Raw genomic sequence first — 19449 nt, 5'->3', positions numbered from 1 at the left:
TTCTCCATGGGACAGCTCAGGAGTGGGATCCTTAATCTTTTGTTGCCTTGTCTCATCACTGCATTGGTACAAACACGGGGGGAACTAAACCAGGACATTGCCTGAACAGCCAGAGGGGCCAGGCCTCAGTTGCTCCCTTCCCTAAAAACATGCAGCTGGGACTCATAGCAAGGTTTGACCAACCTCGAAGGCAGAGTTTTAAAAAGGATTGCTGGTGCCCTGGTTGCTCTTCTTGGTGTGCTACAACAATCATTTCCAGCTAAAGGACATGTAGTGATAGGCCAAGGGTTAACGGTTTCAGACTGAAAGAGGGGAGATTTAGCTATTAGGAAGAAATTCTTTGCTGTGAGGGTGGTGAGACACTGGCCCAGGTTGCCCAGAGCAGCTGTGGCTGCCCCCTCCCTGGCAGTGTTCAAGGCCAGGTTGGATGGGGCTGGGAGCAACCTGGTCTGGTGGAAGGTGTCCCTGCCCGTGGCAGGGGGTTGGAACTGGATGAGCTTTAAGGTCCCTTCCAACCCAAACCAGTCTGTGATTCTGTGAGAACACAGGCTTTTGCATGGGAAAGTAAACTAACATGAAGGCAACAGCTCTCAGCAGGTCTAAAATGACAGCGTGGGGGGAAAGGCAAGAGGCTTCAGTAACAGCAATGAGAAACCAACATCATGTCAGTCAAGTTGTGATAGTCCAGTTAGGTTTTTCTCATAGAAACTAACGCCATCACATCTCTAACAACTAGAGAGACAGCCTTCCCCTTACTTATTACGCCGTGTATGAGGGGACAAGAGAAAGCCACGAGCGCTGACAATCCCAAATAGCATTTCTGCAGCATCAGGGTAGGTAAACTGGATATAGCTTATTAGTTCAGGCAGGGTCCAGACTGTTACCACTGCCTGCTCTGGTGGTCTGCATCAACCAGGGCTGGTTTATGGATCAGAGGTTCAGAATCAAATTTTTGACTCTCATTTTTTCAGGAAAACTTGATGGAAAAAGCACTACAGCTGGGTCTTCAGCACACAAGCTTGAGACCTGCGGCAGCAGCTTAGTGTTAACCACCTTCATAGCAAAGTGGGACAACAAAGTGTGCTCACTCCCTCAGCTGCTTAGGTTGTATTCCTTTGCCACAACTCCAATCCACCTTCTGATTTGAACGCAGATGTCGTGCTGCTGCTGCATTTGCTGAGGCCTCGTTTACAGGAATCACATCAGCAGATAACCAGGTGACGTGCACAACGTGCCCCGAGCGTGCAGTGCCCCATCAGTCCTGCGTGACACTGTGACGTTCCTCTGCTCCTCAGGTGATGCTGTGGCTCTCTACCCTACAGGTGCTGTCTCAGGCAATGGAATGGTTAATTACACTTAGTTTGTAATTATCATACTAGCCCCAACATCTGTCCTGCTTTCTAGGCTTCGTGAGCCACAAGCATGCCTGTAGGAAAGAAACCCACGGGGGGAAAGGGACTTGGATGCACGTTTGCTTTGCTCTAAGCAGTTTTTTCCTCTTAGTTGCAGGGAGCAGACAACAACCACTCAGCATTACAGAACAGAGGTCAGTGTAAGATAAATACATTAAAATAGATTTTAATTCATTGAATTATTAACTGTTTAATTTATTATGCAAGCAAGACAAACTGTCCACAAATAGTAAGTTACTGTACGGCTGCAAGTACAATATTTTCAAAGCAGTTTTGATACTTCCTATACTGTATTAAAAGGCTACAATTTTTACTATGAAATCTCAGGTATTTCAAAATATTCTACATGCACAATTTGTTCTTGTAGTAAAAACCTTATACTTAACTGAAGATACTTAGTGCTTAAGAAAATGCACCTTTGACTAAGATCAAGAAATGAGAAGTTTCTTTTTCCTGCAGGACAAAAATACGGGCTGTTGACTTTTTCCTTTTACTCCAACTTTTTTAGAATCTCGTAAACTAGATTTTTTTTAAAAGCTTTCATTTGGCAAGTGTATTTCTTTTTTTCTAAGAGTTCACATTTCATAGAGCAACAGACCCATGGTTTATGGTATCAGGACCTTCTCCACCTCAGTCTTACTCAAATTAAAAAAAAAAAACCAAACACCACCAACAAACAAACAAAAAACCCACCAAAATCAACCAACACACCTCCCGCCCCAAACCCCAGAAAACCCTGATGTTTACATTCTAATTGTGGTCGCAGGCAATCAAACTGTCCTTACCAAGACTCCAAGAGTGCAAACAAACGTGTGTGTGTGTGTCTGTATCACTGTGCTTTTCTTATCCCTAATAGTTCTGTTTGGAGGTTACATTTTTCCCTGAACTACCCCACGTTTGACAAGTCGACTGACGCCCCGTGGCTGTATATATACTGAAATAAACACACACACACCTCGTACAGAGAAAGTACATGTACATGAGTGTCATTGTATAGTCCCATTAGTAGTTTCTCTCCCCCTCCCCACAAATGTCTAACAGTGCTGCAGTGATTTAAAGACTGACCTCTAACGGAATACTCAGAAAATGCATTTACTCCCACAACATGGTCACTGGACTATCACAGAAGGATTACTAGCTTCTAACACTAGTTTGGTTCCTGTAGACGCTGCTGTACGTTGACATTCCTATAAAGAACTTAATTTTGCAGTTCATCTGCTGATCAGCCATGCTGTGAGTGGAGAAGTCTTTTACTACAGAAGCTGATGAATATGAAACCATGCAATTAAAAAACATACTGTATGCTTTGCAATCAAACGGAGAGCTCTGTCTTCAGCAGAAATACTGTAAAATTCATCAAGTGATGTAACACCTGAGCGGTCGAAAGTAAACCAGTTTAAAGAAACCTCTGGTATAAGCCACTACCACACTTTGCTGTCAGTGCAGTCTTTCATCTACCACTTGAAACACTTCCTTTTATTTGTTTCAGAGAGTTTTACGTAGTTCTCGAAGGATAAGAATTCATCTTTTGAAACAACAGTACGAGAAAGCTTTTTTTGCCTAACTAGAAATAATCCAAAGCTCACCAACAAATTACTCCATGAATTCAGTAATATTATTCAGAAAGACAACTGAAAATCACTCCTTCCACCAAGATGCAACTGCAAGGCGTATCAGTTATAAGCTACTGAACAGTGTCTCAGTGTGACGTGAACTTCACAGGTAAAAACAGATTAACATTCACTGAAAATTTCCAAGTACTGTTGAAAAGGAGGAATCAAATGATCAAAATCTAAGATTACCTACTTATTCTAATTCAAACTTATTACAAACGTAATGAGAAGAACTAGGTAACATTTCTACAGCATACATGGACAGAATCTGTCTTAAAATGCATCTGCCAGACACACGACAAAAGCATCGACATATGATCAAACCCCTGAACCAGGTCAGCTTTTAGCATCAGTCCTACGCTCGTGGCCCTGGTTTCCAGAGCTGGGCAGGGCTGGTCAACCCACCACTCCTGATGCTGCGCATCGCAGGTAGTATCTAAGATGTGATGATGTGTGTTGCTTTGGAGTAACAGTTCTTTATACAAAAAGTTAGTGCCCAACGTTCCAGCACAATACTCTTGTAAAAAACAGCGTATCATGAGGTAGAATTAAAAAAGTAACACTCAGTGCATATTAACAGGCATAGAATTAAAGTCACAAGCAATCTGCCAGTTCAAGGAATTTCTGAGAGGAAAAAACAAAACCAGCTATGAAAACAAACAAACAGACAGACCCAAGAACTGCTTTGATTTCACAGGTGCTTCTTTCCCTCCAGAACGAATGTGGTTCAAGCCTGTGAGAAAAGCATTTAAGATTTCTTCGAAACGTCACCTGTAGTCCCTTTAATGGTGTTTAGTGAAACATTAAGATGAGAAAACAGCAGCCTAGAAGCGTGGAGACTGAGTGCTTGGGGAAAAAGCCATCATGGCCCAGTGCAGGAACGGAGGGAGGACCTGTTTATTACTAACAGGCCACAACTTTGAACGGAGAGAGTGCAGAGCAATGCAAGGGCTCATAGTGCCTCACTACATTCTGTTTCAAAACTCTTCAGGAACAGGAAACTTCGTTAGCAGTCTGTTTTAGAAAACAGGGCACCTCTCTTCACTTACGATTTCATCAGTCTGCTTTGGAGTTCAAGACAATAGTTTCAGCAACAACAGAATTGCTCAGAAAATATGCCCTGGATCCTTTCAGCTTGTAAGTTGCTGTCTGAGAAAACTATGGGCGTTTATTTGCATTTTAAGTTAACTGAGTATATTTACTTTAAAAATTAATTCTTCTTCCTCCAGCTGGGATGGTACTCTACTGAGACACTAAATAATTCTGTTAAAAACCCATGAGAAAAGAAAGTTTAGGAGTTTTACCACACAGTAGGAAGTCTGGCAGCTGTGCATACTTGACTACTTGAATGTAGTCCTTCAGCAGACAGTTGCCAGAGGTGATGAAAACCCAATACAGAAGTAACTGACTAATCCTCAGATTACCAAATACCCAATATTGAAGGCTTTGCATTACTAAAGAAATTCTCCAAAAGAGGAAATTTAAGATTTTTTTTTTTCTCGTAATGCAGAGGAGCCTGAAGTTTCAACAACATCTCCATCAAGACCCAGAGCATGCTACCTACACAAATTCAAAACTACAAGAGGATCACCAGGTTTATATATTTCCAGCTATCTCATCTTCACACATGTCATCTTCTTCCCCAAACACTCTTTATAAGAGTCAACTTTTAAAAAGCACGCTCTGTCGAGGCAGAGATAGTGAACCTGAACACCAAAATACACCAGTCCTTTTTAGGTAAAGTTTCCTGTTCAATTGAGTGTGTGACTGGTCAGCAACACCTTAGTGAAATACTAAAAAAGATCTTGGAATATGAAAGCGATGAGAATATTATAAACTGATATGGAAGTATGAGACTGAAATAACGGTGCATTTACAAGGTGAGCTATATTAACTTGAGGGCTAAAACTTGGCATTTGTACTTAATATGTGGTTTAATGGTGAACATTTTTCACATCTTACGATAAGCCCGGTTAAATCCAAACAGATCTCACTGTAGACAGGCATGCTTTAAACCCAAACTGACAGTACATGTGAAGAAAGGCTTATCTGGTGATGCTAGGGACACGTCCTGGATGAATTCCTCTCACAGCAATGGTGCAGGCGAGGTGTGGACCAACAGCCAGGTGGGACACAGCCTTAACATCTGCACTTTTAACTTTCAAACGTGGGATGAAGGTTTATGTTACTGATGTGGAAAGCTCCCTACAACAACTGAGGAGTCAAAGTTGCCCAGGAGAGGCCGACCAAGGACACCTCCATCGTATGAAACATCCAAACAGTTCGTCTGCAGTGATTACAGAGCAGGGTCTTCACACATTCAACTCCTGCCTTCCTGCCCCAGTCTTTTGCTACTAAATTCTCTGAGGAAAAAGTGCAGCTACATCTGCATCCAGAACCTCTTCCTTCTGGCAATAAACACAATATATGCAATCACAGAAAACCAAACGTTTTAACTGCAGCAAAACATTACAGGAAGTGGACTCATTTTTCTAGCCAATCACAACCAACCAAATTAATATATAAACGAAAACAAAATATTATTTTCTTTTCACGACAGTAACTAACTGTGTTAGTTACACAGAAAGCAGCTCATTATCTAATAATCACCGAATAGTAGTTTCAGCAACAGAAAAGGCCAAGGAAGCGTATGTGAGGAGGTCCAACTCCTTTGGAACAAGGAGGTGTCGCGCCCCGGGAGCCTGGGCGGCTTTTGGCTGAGCTGCTACCCTTGCGCACTCCACATGTGTTTCAAATAACCCACTTCAAGTTGTACTGAAGGAAATCATCAACAACCACTACGGTACAAACAAACCAGAACAATGACTCGATGGCACAGGATCAGCAGGAGCACAGGTCTGCTTGGGAGGCTGGAAAGACAGCGCGTGGGAGCAGACTTGTGGATGCAGCGTGAGAACGCACAGAGCGCTGGGCTGGAAACTCGTTCCACTGCTGTGTTCACAGATCATAGTAACTATGATCTTATCTGGGTTCGGAGATTTCAGAAAGAACACACTTCAACTAAACTGAAGTAAAAACCACAAACATCTGAACGTCCTGTTGATGCAAGATGTGCCTAGAACTTTGGCTGATACAGAGACACACGTCCGCTAAGGCACCCCGAGGCAATCTGACAATGCGTTGGAGAAAACTTGGTTGTCAGTACCACGTCGTTGTGAGAGTAGAGGGAACGGATTTCTTTCAGGGGACTGGCTTCTTTGGGCAAACAGTCGACAAGTTCGCTGCAGCGCGCGTCAAAGCCCAGCAAGCGGATCCCGAAGCCGTGCGGGGACGAAATCATCCGGCCGTCGGGACTGAAACAAAGTTCTTTGATGTAGCCCCGGCCCACGTTGGCTTCTTCAATGCAATGAGTCAATCGCAGGGAGCAACGAGGCGAGGCGGGGCGCACAGGGGTTCCTTCCTGGAATTCGTACACGCAAGTCCACTAAAGGGAGAGGCAGAGAAAGGAACACTGAAAGAAAAGCAGAGCACTGAAAATACTCCCTCCCGCCCGCTGCGTGATGAGTAACACAGGGATGACCAATGCTATGGTTAAACTTCTCTTTGATAGGCATCTACTATGAAACACTGAAAACAAGCCGGTTCCTCAGCATCTCCTCTGCTTCTAACTGAGCAAAACAGCTGTCTAGCATCACAGCTGCTTTTTTAATTAAATGGATGCTAGATATAATCTTTTAAATCTAGTTTTTATCTGGGAAGAGCAAAGCCTAATCCTCTGGTAAACACTTAAATGAAAACTACAATAAAGTAGAACTCAGCCTACTGTGATTTACAATTGACCGCTGGCATTTTGTGCCCTTAACTTCAAAGGAAAGAAATCTTGAAACAAGAGGGAAGTATATTTTTGAAGGAATGTTATGAACAGCTCTATAGCCATCTTGTTACTTGTGAGACAGCCAGAGATTTTAACGTGTAACCTAATTATTTAATCTCAAGCCAAATACAAGAAGGAGCTCTACGACAAAGTTTATATCGTGTTGAAAGATTCAATTTCCACCACAAGACAAAAGAAGTGTTCTTAGTTCTATGTATTCTACTGAAATAAACAAAGGGAAGAATACTAATGAATATTAATAGAAGAGAGAAAGGCAGACACTAGGACAATGGGAAATTATAACTAGGTCAATTGTCAGTATCAACTAACCCAACATAATATTTGCATTTTCAAAAAAATTCAGTGTTGTATAGCGGTTACATTTTAAGTTTACAGAACGAGCATTAAAATTTACAGCAAATCTGCTAAGCTTCCATTCAGTCCTCTACACGTCTGTAAGAAATTACTATTAAAAAGAGTGGCTTTCTTAAGAAAAAAAAACCCAAACAAATCAACAACAAAACACCACACCCCAAAAACCCACCAAAATTCAACAAAAAAAACCCCACACCCCACCAAACAAACCCCAGTTGACATCAGCTATCAAATTAACTAAACTGTTTATTATTGGTCAAGTATTCAAGGAATTGTTTGTGGTTTTGGGAAACAAATGCAAAACCTCTGTGTCTTGAAAACAGAGTGGTCTGCACAACTGTCACAGCAATAATTTTGAAATAACACTGGGTAAAAAAAACTTGTTTGCAAGAGGATCATCTGGGGGAATCCAGGTGTTCTGAAGGCTCTGGCTGGACTTTAAGTTCAAAGCAATTTTGATACTTCCTATACTGTATTAAAAGGCTACAATTTTTACTATGAAATCTCAGGTATTTCAAAATATTCTGCGTGCACAATTTATTCATATGCAAATTTACCCCAAAACAAGGAAATTTTGATATAGTTGTATGATTGATACATCCTACTCAATGTATTTTTTAAAAAAACATATTTGTTTTACCTCCTGGTCATCTGTGTTACTTGAGCACCGAAGAAGCGTAGCCCACCCTTTTGGATGTAGCTGTAGTGATGTAATGCAATTGCCTCGATCTCTTTCTCCAGGAACCTCTGGTGTTAAGACCTCCAGACTATTCCTAGGTGATCCACCTAGAAGGGGAAGTCAACTGTAAGTCTCAATGACATCTATACATTGATCTTCACCTCTCTCTCATCAGTCTCCTGCTGAAACTAGGTCAAACACATGACACTTGCATAACACTGCTAGAAGAAAACGCACCTTTATGAAAGGATCAATCAAAAGAGGTTATATGAACAACTGAAGCTAATGCCAATGTGCTGTCCTGATTTCAGAGCTTCTTTTTTGAAATTTGCCTTCCAAGACCTGCATTAAATCACCTCATATTGTGAGCTAAGTCAGAGTTAACTTCCCAGACATACGCTCTTCATTATCGTTAAAGTCTAAAGTGTGTTGTTTTTGTAAGAACTACTGGTTCTCAAACGTGTGTGATGTCCTTTCCAAACTCCTTCCAAACTCTGCTCAGCTGTATGCAGCCGGCCTCCCATCCCCTCCCCGACCCCTAGAAAGCTTTTCACAGGTAAATCATGCCCAGGCATCCAGATAAGCCTCCTTCTTTCATAAGTATGCCTGAGGATCTGACAACATGAGTAGTTAAAACTTAACATTACACTTATTTTAAATTGCATGAGATTCACAAAGTATTTACTGGTTTGCCAAGCTCATGCTGACACTCTGAAAGCGTACCCTGGATTCACAGAAGCTGGCTCACCACAGGAGCATCAGTTTTCATAGCTCTGTAGCTAGGTAGGACTTGGTTTGTAACCCACATTTAAGACCTGTTTGCATACTCTTTTTCCATGCTATTGACCCCTCATGGAGAAACAGCAGATACATATTCCCATCATTAAGAAAAACAAAAAGCAAAACATAGCTATGTTCTGCTCCGTTTTTTTCCTTCTTTTTTCCCCTAAAGGTCATTCATACAAACTCTGTTCGAGGAAAAAACCACAAGGAAAAGCGAGCACCTCTCCGTAACAACAATAATGTACTAATATAAAATAAAGAACTTGTTGCTGTTATGAGATTTATTGGAAAAAAAATTATTAGATCTCCAGACCATGGTGTGCAATGGTATTTTATTGGTTTAACAGAAGTCATAGCAACACTGTTCTTTTAAACGTCACAGAGACACAACCACAGTTTTTCACTATTATCCTCTGGCCCCTTCTGGATACAATGAGTCAAAGTCCATGATTTTTCTTTTTTTTAAATCTTTTCCTACCTTCTCGCTGGGAAGACCGTGACATGTGTTTCTCAGACAGTGGACATGAATCGTTCTGGTGACCTGGTGAACCAACAGCTCGAGGACCAGACGAACCTGATGACGTTATGTCTGCAAACAGCATCAGCCACGTGAACGTAACAGCTAAGCACAGCCCGCTTACTATGCACGTCCCTCACTTAACGCTCCTTTGAAGCGTTAAGGGTAAGGGTATGGCATCTTGCTAAGAAAACACTTCTCCAAGATCAGTTTATAGTCTAAAAGTACCATTCTGTTTGTGCCTCATACAAATAAACTGCCAGCACAACAAACTCTACTGGGAATAGGAGGCGAGCTGCACTCCTTCCTTCTTATGCACTGTCACTACTAGGAGCTGGAGTATGAATTTTCCCCCAGGCCGCTCCCTTTATATCCTGACACTCCCAATCACAGAGTTTCTGTCAGTAATGTGCTCTGTTACTGCCACAAAGCAGGAGGAAGCAAGCAGTGAAATTTCAGAGCACGTGATTCTTCCAGGTCTGCTGTGGAGAGCAACCACACCACTACGCAACAGTCGTTAGTAGTCGCTGGAGCTCACACAGTCAGCCCACTCAGCGTGGGTTAACATTCTTTTATTACAAGACCAAGGACAGTAGACAAATAAAACTACAGATTGCCAGCTTGAGGTGACAAAATTCCACAGGCACTATATCCTATAGCGCCAAAGTCTTGATACCAAAAATCACCCTAGACACTGTACCTGAGTCAGAACATACCACTCAACAGTACAGATGTGCAGGACCCCTGAAAAACAGAGCAGCTACCATGCCAAAGAGTTCCCTGGCAGAATCCTTCCAGCTCCACCTCTGCCTTCTTCAGCTAGCTAAGAGTCTCCCATAAAACACCTCTGACACAGAAGCTGCCACAGACTTTCCCACAAGCATTCACCTGAATTTGATGTAGTCCTCCTAGCTCTTAAAATTGGGTAGCTGCCAACTTCTAAAGATTTGTTTAGGTCAAGGTCATGCAAAATCAGCAGATATCCAGAGGAGGTTGAGATCAACATTTTGGAACAGTCTGGCGTCAGCCTCATCCGCATAAGAAAACGAGTATGAAAAAACTTCTTGTGGGGACACCCATCTTCTGTGCACCTGGACAGCAGAAAAAAAGCACAAGAAACGGCTGCAATTAGCTTCGACTCAAGCCCTTAATAATGTCCAGAGTCATCCAAGATGTGCCAAGCATGCTTGTTCATCCAAAAACTTCTTTTGAGCACCGTCTTTATCCTACTTAAATCAGATGAAATGGCAGAAGTCACATTTTCATACCACCACAACAATGAAGACAGAACTTTTTATAAAGGAACAACTACATTTTGGCATGTCAGCAAGAAAAGCTCTCTTTTTAGCTACTGGAGTGTTACCATATAAAGGTGATGCAAGCTCTTGGTAAGGGCTATAAACTAATCACAGTATCTAGGAATGCATTATAGCACCACTCAAGGAAGCAGGTTTTCTGTCTGGTACAGAAGAACCCTATCCTTGTGTGTTCTAGAACAGCAGGAACACAGCCACGTACCTGTTTGTGTCCCAGATGATCACATTTCCATCAAACCCTGACGTTACTAGTAATCTCGTGTTGGTGTCATACTCGATGTTCTTAACCCAGCTGGTGTGACCATGTAAAGTGCACACTTTTGTGTTCAGCTTTCTCAAATCCCAAAGTGCTATGGTAGTGTCATCAGAACAAGTCGCAAACAGTCTGTTATCTAGAAACCTGAAAAAGGGAGAGAAATACTGTGGCTGCTTAGTGCCTTTTCTAATTTAAATATTCTTCAGCAGGAATTTAAGCTAACACAGAAATAGAGTGGTCACGCAAAAAAAATTAACATACAGCAGAATATTTGCCAATAAAATAGTTCCATTAATAAACAGTACTGTTGGTATACAAACCAGTAGTACCTCTGTAGTAGCAAACTAGTAAATCTGCAAAAGTGCAGCAGAAGTTTTTTTTGGTTTTGGGTTTTTTTTAACGAATCATGTGAAGATCACACAACCACCAAATGACCAGTGGAACAAATGCTCCCACAGAATCCCTGTGGTAACTAAAGAGTTACCCATCTGGACAATACTCAGCTTTAAACTTACCAAGTCGTTATAAAAACATCCTAGGATGGGCCAGCTTTTAGACCACTGGCAAGATATTCCTATTGACTGCTTTGGCAGAGCCTGCAACAGAGGTCTGATAACACAGATTGTTTGTGATTTATGCCTTTTACCTTCCCCATTTTTGCCAGATTTGCTACCCAAATTTATGGACTCCTTCAATACAGACATGCATTGGAGGATTTGAATCACAATACAACATGAAATTCTGTTTAACTTCAACTGCTACAAGACGAGCAAGCCCACTGCCTTGCAGTTCACAAGGTATTTACAGATCTGCAGTTCTACAGCACACTTTTATGCAGCAGGGAATTTATATCACATCCACGGTGCTCCATCCACACTGTGTATGTTCTGTACCTAGCAGGCCTTGAGTTCCTGCTCTCTTAACAGATGACATGCTCATCACTGATGTCATATTGGGAGAAGATGGGAAAGTGGTACAGAATATGGGTCATACTAGTTGGATTACTACATCGATTGGGTTAAGTACTTAGCCTGCTCAGGTGGTAATTCTTTATCATGATAATCTCTGGTCTTCAGCCAAAATTTAAGGTATGGATCACTCCTGCCTGAAGTAGTATGAGGCAGCCTGATCACCTTCAAGTGATTACAGAAGGAAAGAATATCTGATGTAAAAACACTCCATCGGACAGAAGTGGGTGGAAGGGCTGGAACCAGCACTAAAAACGCACAGCTTGGAAATAAATTGCATAAATTGAGTCTGGAGGTTATTGAAGCAAATGCAAGACTTTTCAGAAACACCAAGTGAGGACAACACCTTGTTTGAAAGCATACTTAGACAAGTTACTTGATTCACTGAGAAACTCACTGGATAAAATTTAGTTTGCATTACACAGACCAAAGTTTTTCATACTCCATTCCCACCGCCATTTATGCACGCCCCTGCTTTTAGGAGGTGAAAGCATACTGCTTTATGTTTGGAATTCATGCCTGATGAAGGCATTTGGAAAAAAAAAGCTGTACCTGACACAAAGGGAAAACAAAACCTACTCGAAAAACACAAGAAGTAGCTTCACATGAATACTAAGGCAAGAACGATCTACACAGAGACATGTGGTTAAGTTACCCCAAGAAAGAGCATTTTATCTTTTAGACTTAGAACCAGGCTACATCGAGTAAAAATAGCAACAACTTCAATGAAAAATAACCAGCTACAATGGGAAGAATCCAACATTTCAGACTACCAGGGCGTAAGTAAAACAGAGTACACCTCTTGTCTGTACAAATCCATCATTTGCCTTTATCTTGGATGCTACAGGCAACCCTGCTTCACCCACCACAAACAGGTTTGATAAGAAATACACAGGGAGATACAAATGGTATTGAACAGCTTTCACACAGGGAACAACCAAGTAGACTAGGATTCACTTGAAAATCAGCTAATTGAAGGTGCATATGACTCAGGCATATAAAACTGACCGACACATGCTTCCCTGTTCACATACACCTCTGAGGGACCTGCTATAGTGTAATAGCAGTAATGGTATTTATTTTTGGTGCTTATTACAAGGAATTTCTCCAGTAGTATAGTGCCTGGAGTCCTGCTCATTAAGCAGAAACAATACCCCGGGTAATGCTGTACTAACCATGTATTACAGAGTATAGTTAAGTTCCTTGTAACTAAGTTTATAACAACAAACAAATGGGGACATGCAGGCAAACACAGAAAAAGATGCCACTATCCTACAAAGACAAAATAAACCTTTAAGAAGCATTTTGAAGGAAAGCAGAAAGTTTACAACACATTGCTACGAAGGACTTTAGTCTGGTGATTAACAGTCGATCTGAGAGTTATCTGCTTGTAGGTAGTATGGGTGTTTTTATGTAAATCAAACTACATAGAGAAAAGACATTTAAGGACCAAGAACAGACTTACAAAGCCTCACAGACAGACAAAGCAGAAAGAAAGGAGATCCTTTGAATAAGAAGAGAGTGGCAGGACGTTTCAATGCTGGTCTCAACCAAGGAATGAGATAAATTTTCAAGACCAGCACAGCTGATTGCAACAGAGACAGACAACTGGTCAAGGAGGCTGCAACAGAATGCTCTTTGTAAAGCCCAATCCAGACTAACTCACTTGAAACTAACTCACATTCAAACTAGCAAGAGCAGTTTGAATGCAAGGGTCTGATATTGAATAGGGATGTATAAAAATCAAAATAAATCCATTTGCCTTTGCCTTCTGGTATCTTGATAACATGGCTTTATTTCTCACCTAGCTTCATCTACAATCTACGCATGTTTAAAGGACAACCACTGGCATGCAAGATGTGTGAAAAGCTGTATACCCTTACAGTAAAGCATGTTCTCAACATCTCCTCTTCTATTTGTGTCAGCTAGCCCCAGCTTTTACTTTAGCTTTCCTGAAAGACATCCAACTGATGTAAAACTTCAGTCTCTTCCACAGAGGACAGGCAGGTTGTGAAAAACATCAATTTATCTGAAGAACACGTAAAGACATTGGCACCCTACATTTTATTCAGCAATTTTGAGTGGGAAATGCTCAGATTGCTTCTAGTTTTCTTGGGTTTTTCTGGTTTGTGTTTGGTTTTCAGGTTGGCTTTCTTTTACTTTGAGAATCTGAGTGAAGAGAGGCTGCAACCTTGTCCACAAGGTTAAAAAGTGTCTTAAGTTCATGTGTGAAAGTCTGTCCTCAGACCCAGAACAGCTAAAAATAATAGAATTTAAAAGGAAAAACATTACACAAAAAAATACCGACGATTTAGGTTCCTGCACTTGCTGTTTCCCACTTCACCCTGAGAAACAGGCGAAAGACTTAAACCATAAAAACTGAGTTTACGTTGAACTGGGGAAGCCATTTCGCTTTCCCACCTGTTCTATATCACACCGGTATTTAAAGCAGCCAATCTTTGTTTGGAAATTTCTATGAACTGTGTCAATTACTCTTACGATTCAAAATACCAGACATATTCATATAAATGTCTGAACTTGCTACAGTCTCAGACCTGCACTTCAGACGTAAATCACACGCTACGTGTTACGGTCTGATTTACCACATTCATTCAGGGCATTCCAGAGGCCAGTTAAAGCAGGTGATAATACATTAACACTCTTCCTCTCCCATAAACTGCAGCTCCTCCATCAACAAAACCACCTGCCAGCATTACATACCACCACCACTTTCAGATTCCTCCTCTTCCCCTTTCCACCTCCAACACTGAAGAGAAAGAAAATGGGACAAAGCAAACTGCAGCCTAATGGCTTCACAAAACCCACTCTCCCCAAGAAAGCACAGAACAAAAACTTACCACGCCGTCATAAGAAAAGACAAAAGATGAGGACTTTTATTCCTTGTGACCTACCTGATATTATTTACACAGTCTTCATGAGCTTCAGAGAGGGTTTTGATATGCTTTGAAGATATTGGGTCAAAAAGCAGTACTTCAGTCTGTTCGCAAGCCACAGTCAACACTGACCTGCAGGGGAGCAGTGCAAAGCAGAAACATTTGTATTCAGTAAAATAAATTACACCCAGCTAACCTCCATCCCCTGTCTCCACAGAAACACAGCTACACCGTTACTCAGCTTGGTTTTCTGTTTACACTGCACGGAATCTGCAGAAGTGTTTATATTTTTTTTATTGCCTTCTTGCAGATGTCTGTTCTGAAGCACCTAATACACAAAAAACGTAGAAGAAAATAGCATGTTGTTTTATTCTGGAGAATTTAACTTCTCTAATTCCTTTTTGAAAACCCACGACTCTTCTCCTGCCTGGCTGTTGGCATAATCAATGCCCTGCTGGTGCATTCACTGGACAGACCACAGGACCTTTTAATTAACTTTTTTTTTTTTTTTTTAACATGCAAGGTGGTTGTTTTATGGAATCACAGACTGGTTTGGGTTGGAAGGGACCTTAAAGATCATCTAGTTCCAACCCCCCTGCCCAGGTTGCTCCCAGCGCCATCCAACCTGGCCTTGAACACTGCCAGGGAGGGGGCAGCCACAGCTGCTCTGGGCAACCTGGGCCAGGGTCTCACCACCCTTATAACAGCTATGTACTTCACAGATCCTATGACGGCATTATTTAAATCACACAGTTAAGTGTATTTACATCAGTGGTTTTTTTAGAAGTTACTTGAGAGTGGTTTGTCCCATCACTGCAGTGCAGTGCACAGACTCAGTGGCTCCTGTCTGTGAAAAAAGAATAATCAAGCTCTGGCATGAAACTCACTGCTTTGTTCATGTGAGGATATTTGCTCAATGTTGCAGGAAAAAGAAAAAAAAAAAAAAAGACCACAGCACCCAAGAGTGAGTAGAAAGGCTTCATCTACCCTGAAATTCTACTGTAGATTTCACACACGACTGTGCCCATATCGTGGTCTCCCTCTCTCCATTCACTGGCTACGCTTTTCAGGGGGTTCTGAGACACCGTAGTTTGCTTTTCAGGGTGTCAGACAATCAGCTGCAGAGCTCTGTAAAGCGCAAGGGTCTGACAGAGGCTGTGCTGAGAACGGGAGCGCAGTCTGCTCATACAGGTGAACCACCCAGCTGCGAGCCGCCCTTTACACTGCCACTGCATTAACCTTCTTTAAAGAGGACTGCATACGGGAACAACCCCCTCCAACCTCCCTCCCTTATCAACTACGACAATATTCCCCCAAGACGTTTCCAGATGTTACCCCAGCTGCACCACCACTTCGTAACAGGCAGCCAGTGCTGAACTGCAACCACTTCCTCGGGGTACGCACGTACAGTTTCCTCACCTTCTCCCATAACACTGACTTCGATGGCTGCTTAGTTTGGCATCCACCCAACGGCAGCATAAAGGTGACATCCAGGCTGCATATTCAGGAGTAGAATTTTTCAACTAAACTCTAAAGGATAGCACCCTTCCTCAATCATCTCTGCTGACTGCCTGCATTTTTCTGTATCAGAACAGCATGAAGCCAGTAAATGCTAAAGGCAGAAATAAGACTGATTCAAAGGTTTATTTAAAATATCTAGCCTTTCTGCAATGGAGTCCTTTTTTCACTAGAAGCTTTATATTATAAAGTTTACATTTAAAAGTTTTACTTTTTGAAATAGTAAGAAGCCAGGGGAATACTATCAGACATCACGTGCTATTAACCACAAAGTAAAAGAGTTCTCTGACAGAAGGTGTTGTTTTCTAAATGCAGTAGTGCTGTTATGGAAGTGATTGTCAAAGGCAGCAACAGCAAGGCACTGGCACCAGTGCATTAGCAGAGACTCAGGCTGGGAACACGACTAATTGTTATCCATGCTTTTTGAGATTAATTTCACAACAGACATTAAACCATGCTACCACTACTACTCTGAGGACACAGAAAAGTCTAGAGCAAGATCTAGTATCTTACTGTATCACCTAATTCACTTGCCAAATCCAGAACAACTTCTAGGAACTACGATTTCAAGGACATTACCTCCTTTAAAAAAAAAAGCACCTTTTCTTCCCCAAACGAAGACCCCCGCGTATCCATTTACTGCTTTTCTCAGAGAAAAGGAAAAAAAAAAAAATCAAAGGTCCCCACAGGCAGGCCAGACCTAACTGGCAGCACACAAAGGCAAGATCCCCAACGCGGCCCCAGAACAGCGCTTTGAGGAGCCAGAAGCTGACAGAAGGGGCAAGGAACAGGGATGCAGCACCCCTGACTGCCAGTGACCATAAGTGTCCGCTGCACAGGACTGGTCTGGCCAGCGCGAGTTAGGTCAGGTCTGAGTGTGCTCTAAGCCGAGCCTAACGAGCAGAGAAATACGCAGAAGTGAGCAAGTGTTTCATTTGGTATTAAGGCAACCAAGGTTCAGCACCACGGTCCTAACCTACACCCAACACCCCCTGTGGTCTGCTGGGCCAAGCACTGCAGCCACACGCAACACCAGGTCCATGGATGCATCCCTTTGACACGGGAACCTCTTTGCTGGCATCGTTTTTGGAGAGCGAAGGTCCCTGCTTTAGCTCACTGTGCAGCCTCACAAGCATCAGGCACGAGAGAGGTAGGAGGAATACACAACACCTTTTGCCAGAAACTTGCACAAATATTCTTAAACCACAGCCCAGTTGTACTGCTGCTGCAGCTGAGGCTTTCTACACCAGTACAGAACACCCATGTGTGGGTATTTTTCCAATTTAGTCACTGCAGCTAAGCCAGTAGAGCGATCCCACCCGTCCTCTTCACACTACGTACAGCTGAGAGGACCCTATGCCTCAGGAACCTCAAACACACCTGGCTGGAGATCTACAAAAGAAACCACTTTCCAGCAACAGTCACCTGAGAATGGTTTTGACAGTTTCCAGAGCTTAACTTTGTCTTTTTCAAAAAACGGAGGAACAAAAACGGAGCTGAAACTTCGCTCTACAGCACAACCACGGCAAAATTGTTCAGTTCAGATGTTCATAGAAACCAGAACTCTGTTTTGATGAAAACTCACTGAAAACAGAAAAGCAGACTAGCCATCAAGGGCAACGAAGACTTCAATCCTGACTAGCCAAACTGAGACCACCCCAGCCTGCAAGGCCTTTCTGCCAAGAAGACTTCACACACAAGCACACTGCAAGACACCAATATGCAGGTATCTCTGAACTGAATTCACTCTGCTTTGAGCTGGTGTCTGTGCCACATCTTTTACTCTAAATGAGTCCAACTGTCACTTGCTTTTGTCCACGCTGTTACACAAGTGTGCAGCAGGACACGTTTGCCAGTGCAGACCCACAGAATTCAGGGAACCCTAAATGAATAAATAAAAGTATTGCATTTTAAACATAGTGCTCTGAGGACATCTCACATGAACGCTTCTCTGAGTTAAAAGAAACGGTTCCACCACCCTGTTCTCAACCTTGTGCCTCAGATTATCATCTCCCCTTCTCCTGCAGGAAGAACTGCCACGGAGCCGGGCAGTGGGAATAGCACCCCGTCCTGGGGAGCCCTCTCTGTCACGACTCTCCTGCTCCACCCGTGCTGTTCCATGCCTCCTGCCTGCCTGCAGCACAGAATCAACCAGGTTGGAAGAGCCCTCTGGGCTCATTGAGTCCAACCATTGCCCTGACCCCACCATGGCAACTAGACCAGGGCACTAAGGGCCATGTCCAGGCTTTTCTTAAACCCCTCCAGAGATGGTGACTCCACCACCTCCCTGGGCAGCCCCTTCCAATGGCTAATGACCCTTGCTGACAAGAAATTCTTCCTAATGTCCAACCTGACCCTCCCCTGGCCAAGCTTGAGGCTGTGTCCTCTTGTCCTATCGCTAGTTGCCCGGGAGAAGAGGCTGGCTCACAGCGTGACCCGTGCCCGGCGCGATGGCCCAGGAACGCACAGCACCGGGCCCCCCCGGCCAAGCCCCGTCTCCCCCGTGTTGAGCCACCTCATCCCTCACAGCCCCTCCGCCATGGGCCTTGCCCAGCACCCGGGGGGGTGGGGGGACTTCCGCGGCCCCTGCAGGCCGGGACACCCCGCGCCCTCCCGCAGCCAGCGCAGCCGAGCCGGGTGCTCTGCAGCGGGCAGCAGCCAGGAGGCAGGGCACCGTCCCACTGCAGGCACCGCGGCTCCGCTCCGCCCGGGGGGCCGGGCCAGCGCGGCGCTGCGGAGGCCGGCGGGCCGGCCGCGCACAGCGAGGGCAGCGGAGCCGCCGGGCGCAGCCCGCGGGGCAGTCGGGGGAGCCGCGCCCGGCCCCTACCCGTCGGGCGAGTACTCGAGGTTGAAGACAGCGCCGTGCGTGCGGGTGCTGAGGTACACGGAGTCGGCGGGCTGGATGGAGCCGTACAGCCCGGTCATGGCGCGGAAGGTGTCCCGCGCCGGGTCCACGGCGGCGCTGCGGCCCAGGCAGCGCCCGCGCAGCCACCCGAACAGGCCGCCCCCCGGCACGGCCCGCGGGGCAGCGGGCGGCGGCGCCGGCTCCATGCTGGCGGGCGAACCGGGCCCCGGGGCCGCCGGGCCGCCGCCCGCCCGGGGGGCCTCCACCCTCGCGCTCATCGTGCCCGGGGCGCCGGCATCGCCGGGCCGCGCCTCCGTCTGCCTTCCGCCGGCGGCAACGCGCCTGCGCGCCCGCCGCCCCGCCCGCCGCCGCCTTCTCGCGCGACCGCCCCTCGCGGTGCGTCCGCGACACGTGACCGCCGCCCCCCGCCACCGGCGG

At 44.3% G+C, this 19449-nt stretch overlaps 1 protein-coding gene across 1 annotated transcript; it reads right to left on the bottom strand.

Annotated features, from left to right (window-relative positions):
- Nucleotides 1-1547: 1547 nt before the first annotated feature.
- On the bottom strand, nt 1548-19289 carry DCAF10 (DDB1 and CUL4 associated factor 10). Its single transcript, XM_068420226.1, has 7 exons — nt 18994-19289; nt 14667-14780; nt 10733-10930; nt 10103-10305; nt 9176-9286; nt 7876-8021; nt 1548-6470 (listed from the first exon to the last, which is right to left on the bottom strand). The coding sequence occupies exons 1-7, from the start codon at nt 19287-19289 to the stop codon at nt 6102-6104; spliced, it is 1437 nt and encodes a 478-aa protein (XP_068276327.1). The 3' UTR covers nt 1548-6101.
- Between the last annotated feature and the right edge of the window lie 160 nt (nt 19290-19449).

This window comes from Nyctibius grandis, chromosome 30, assembly GCF_013368605.1.
Source record: "Nyctibius grandis isolate bNycGra1 chromosome 30, bNycGra1.pri, whole genome shotgun sequence".
Classification (NCBI taxonomy): Eukaryota; Metazoa; Chordata; class Aves; order Nyctibiiformes; family Nyctibiidae; genus Nyctibius; species Nyctibius grandis.
The sequence above is the reverse complement of the archived record's forward strand: the minus strand, read 5'-3'. Positions and strand labels throughout refer to the sequence as shown.

Coding starts and splice junctions, on each gene's coding strand:
- DCAF10 (XM_068420226.1), bottom strand. CDS start 19,289: ATGAGCGCGAGGGTGGAGGCCCCCCGGGCGGGCGGCGGCCCGGCGGCC. Junction 10,931..14,666: donor GACTGTGTAAATAATATCAG/GTAGGTCACAAG, acceptor TCCCTTTTTCAG/GTTTCTAGATAACAGACTGT. Junction 10,306..10,732: donor ATCATCTGGGACACAAACAG/GTACGTGGCTGT, acceptor TCTGCTGTCCAG/GTGCACAGAAGATGGGTGTC.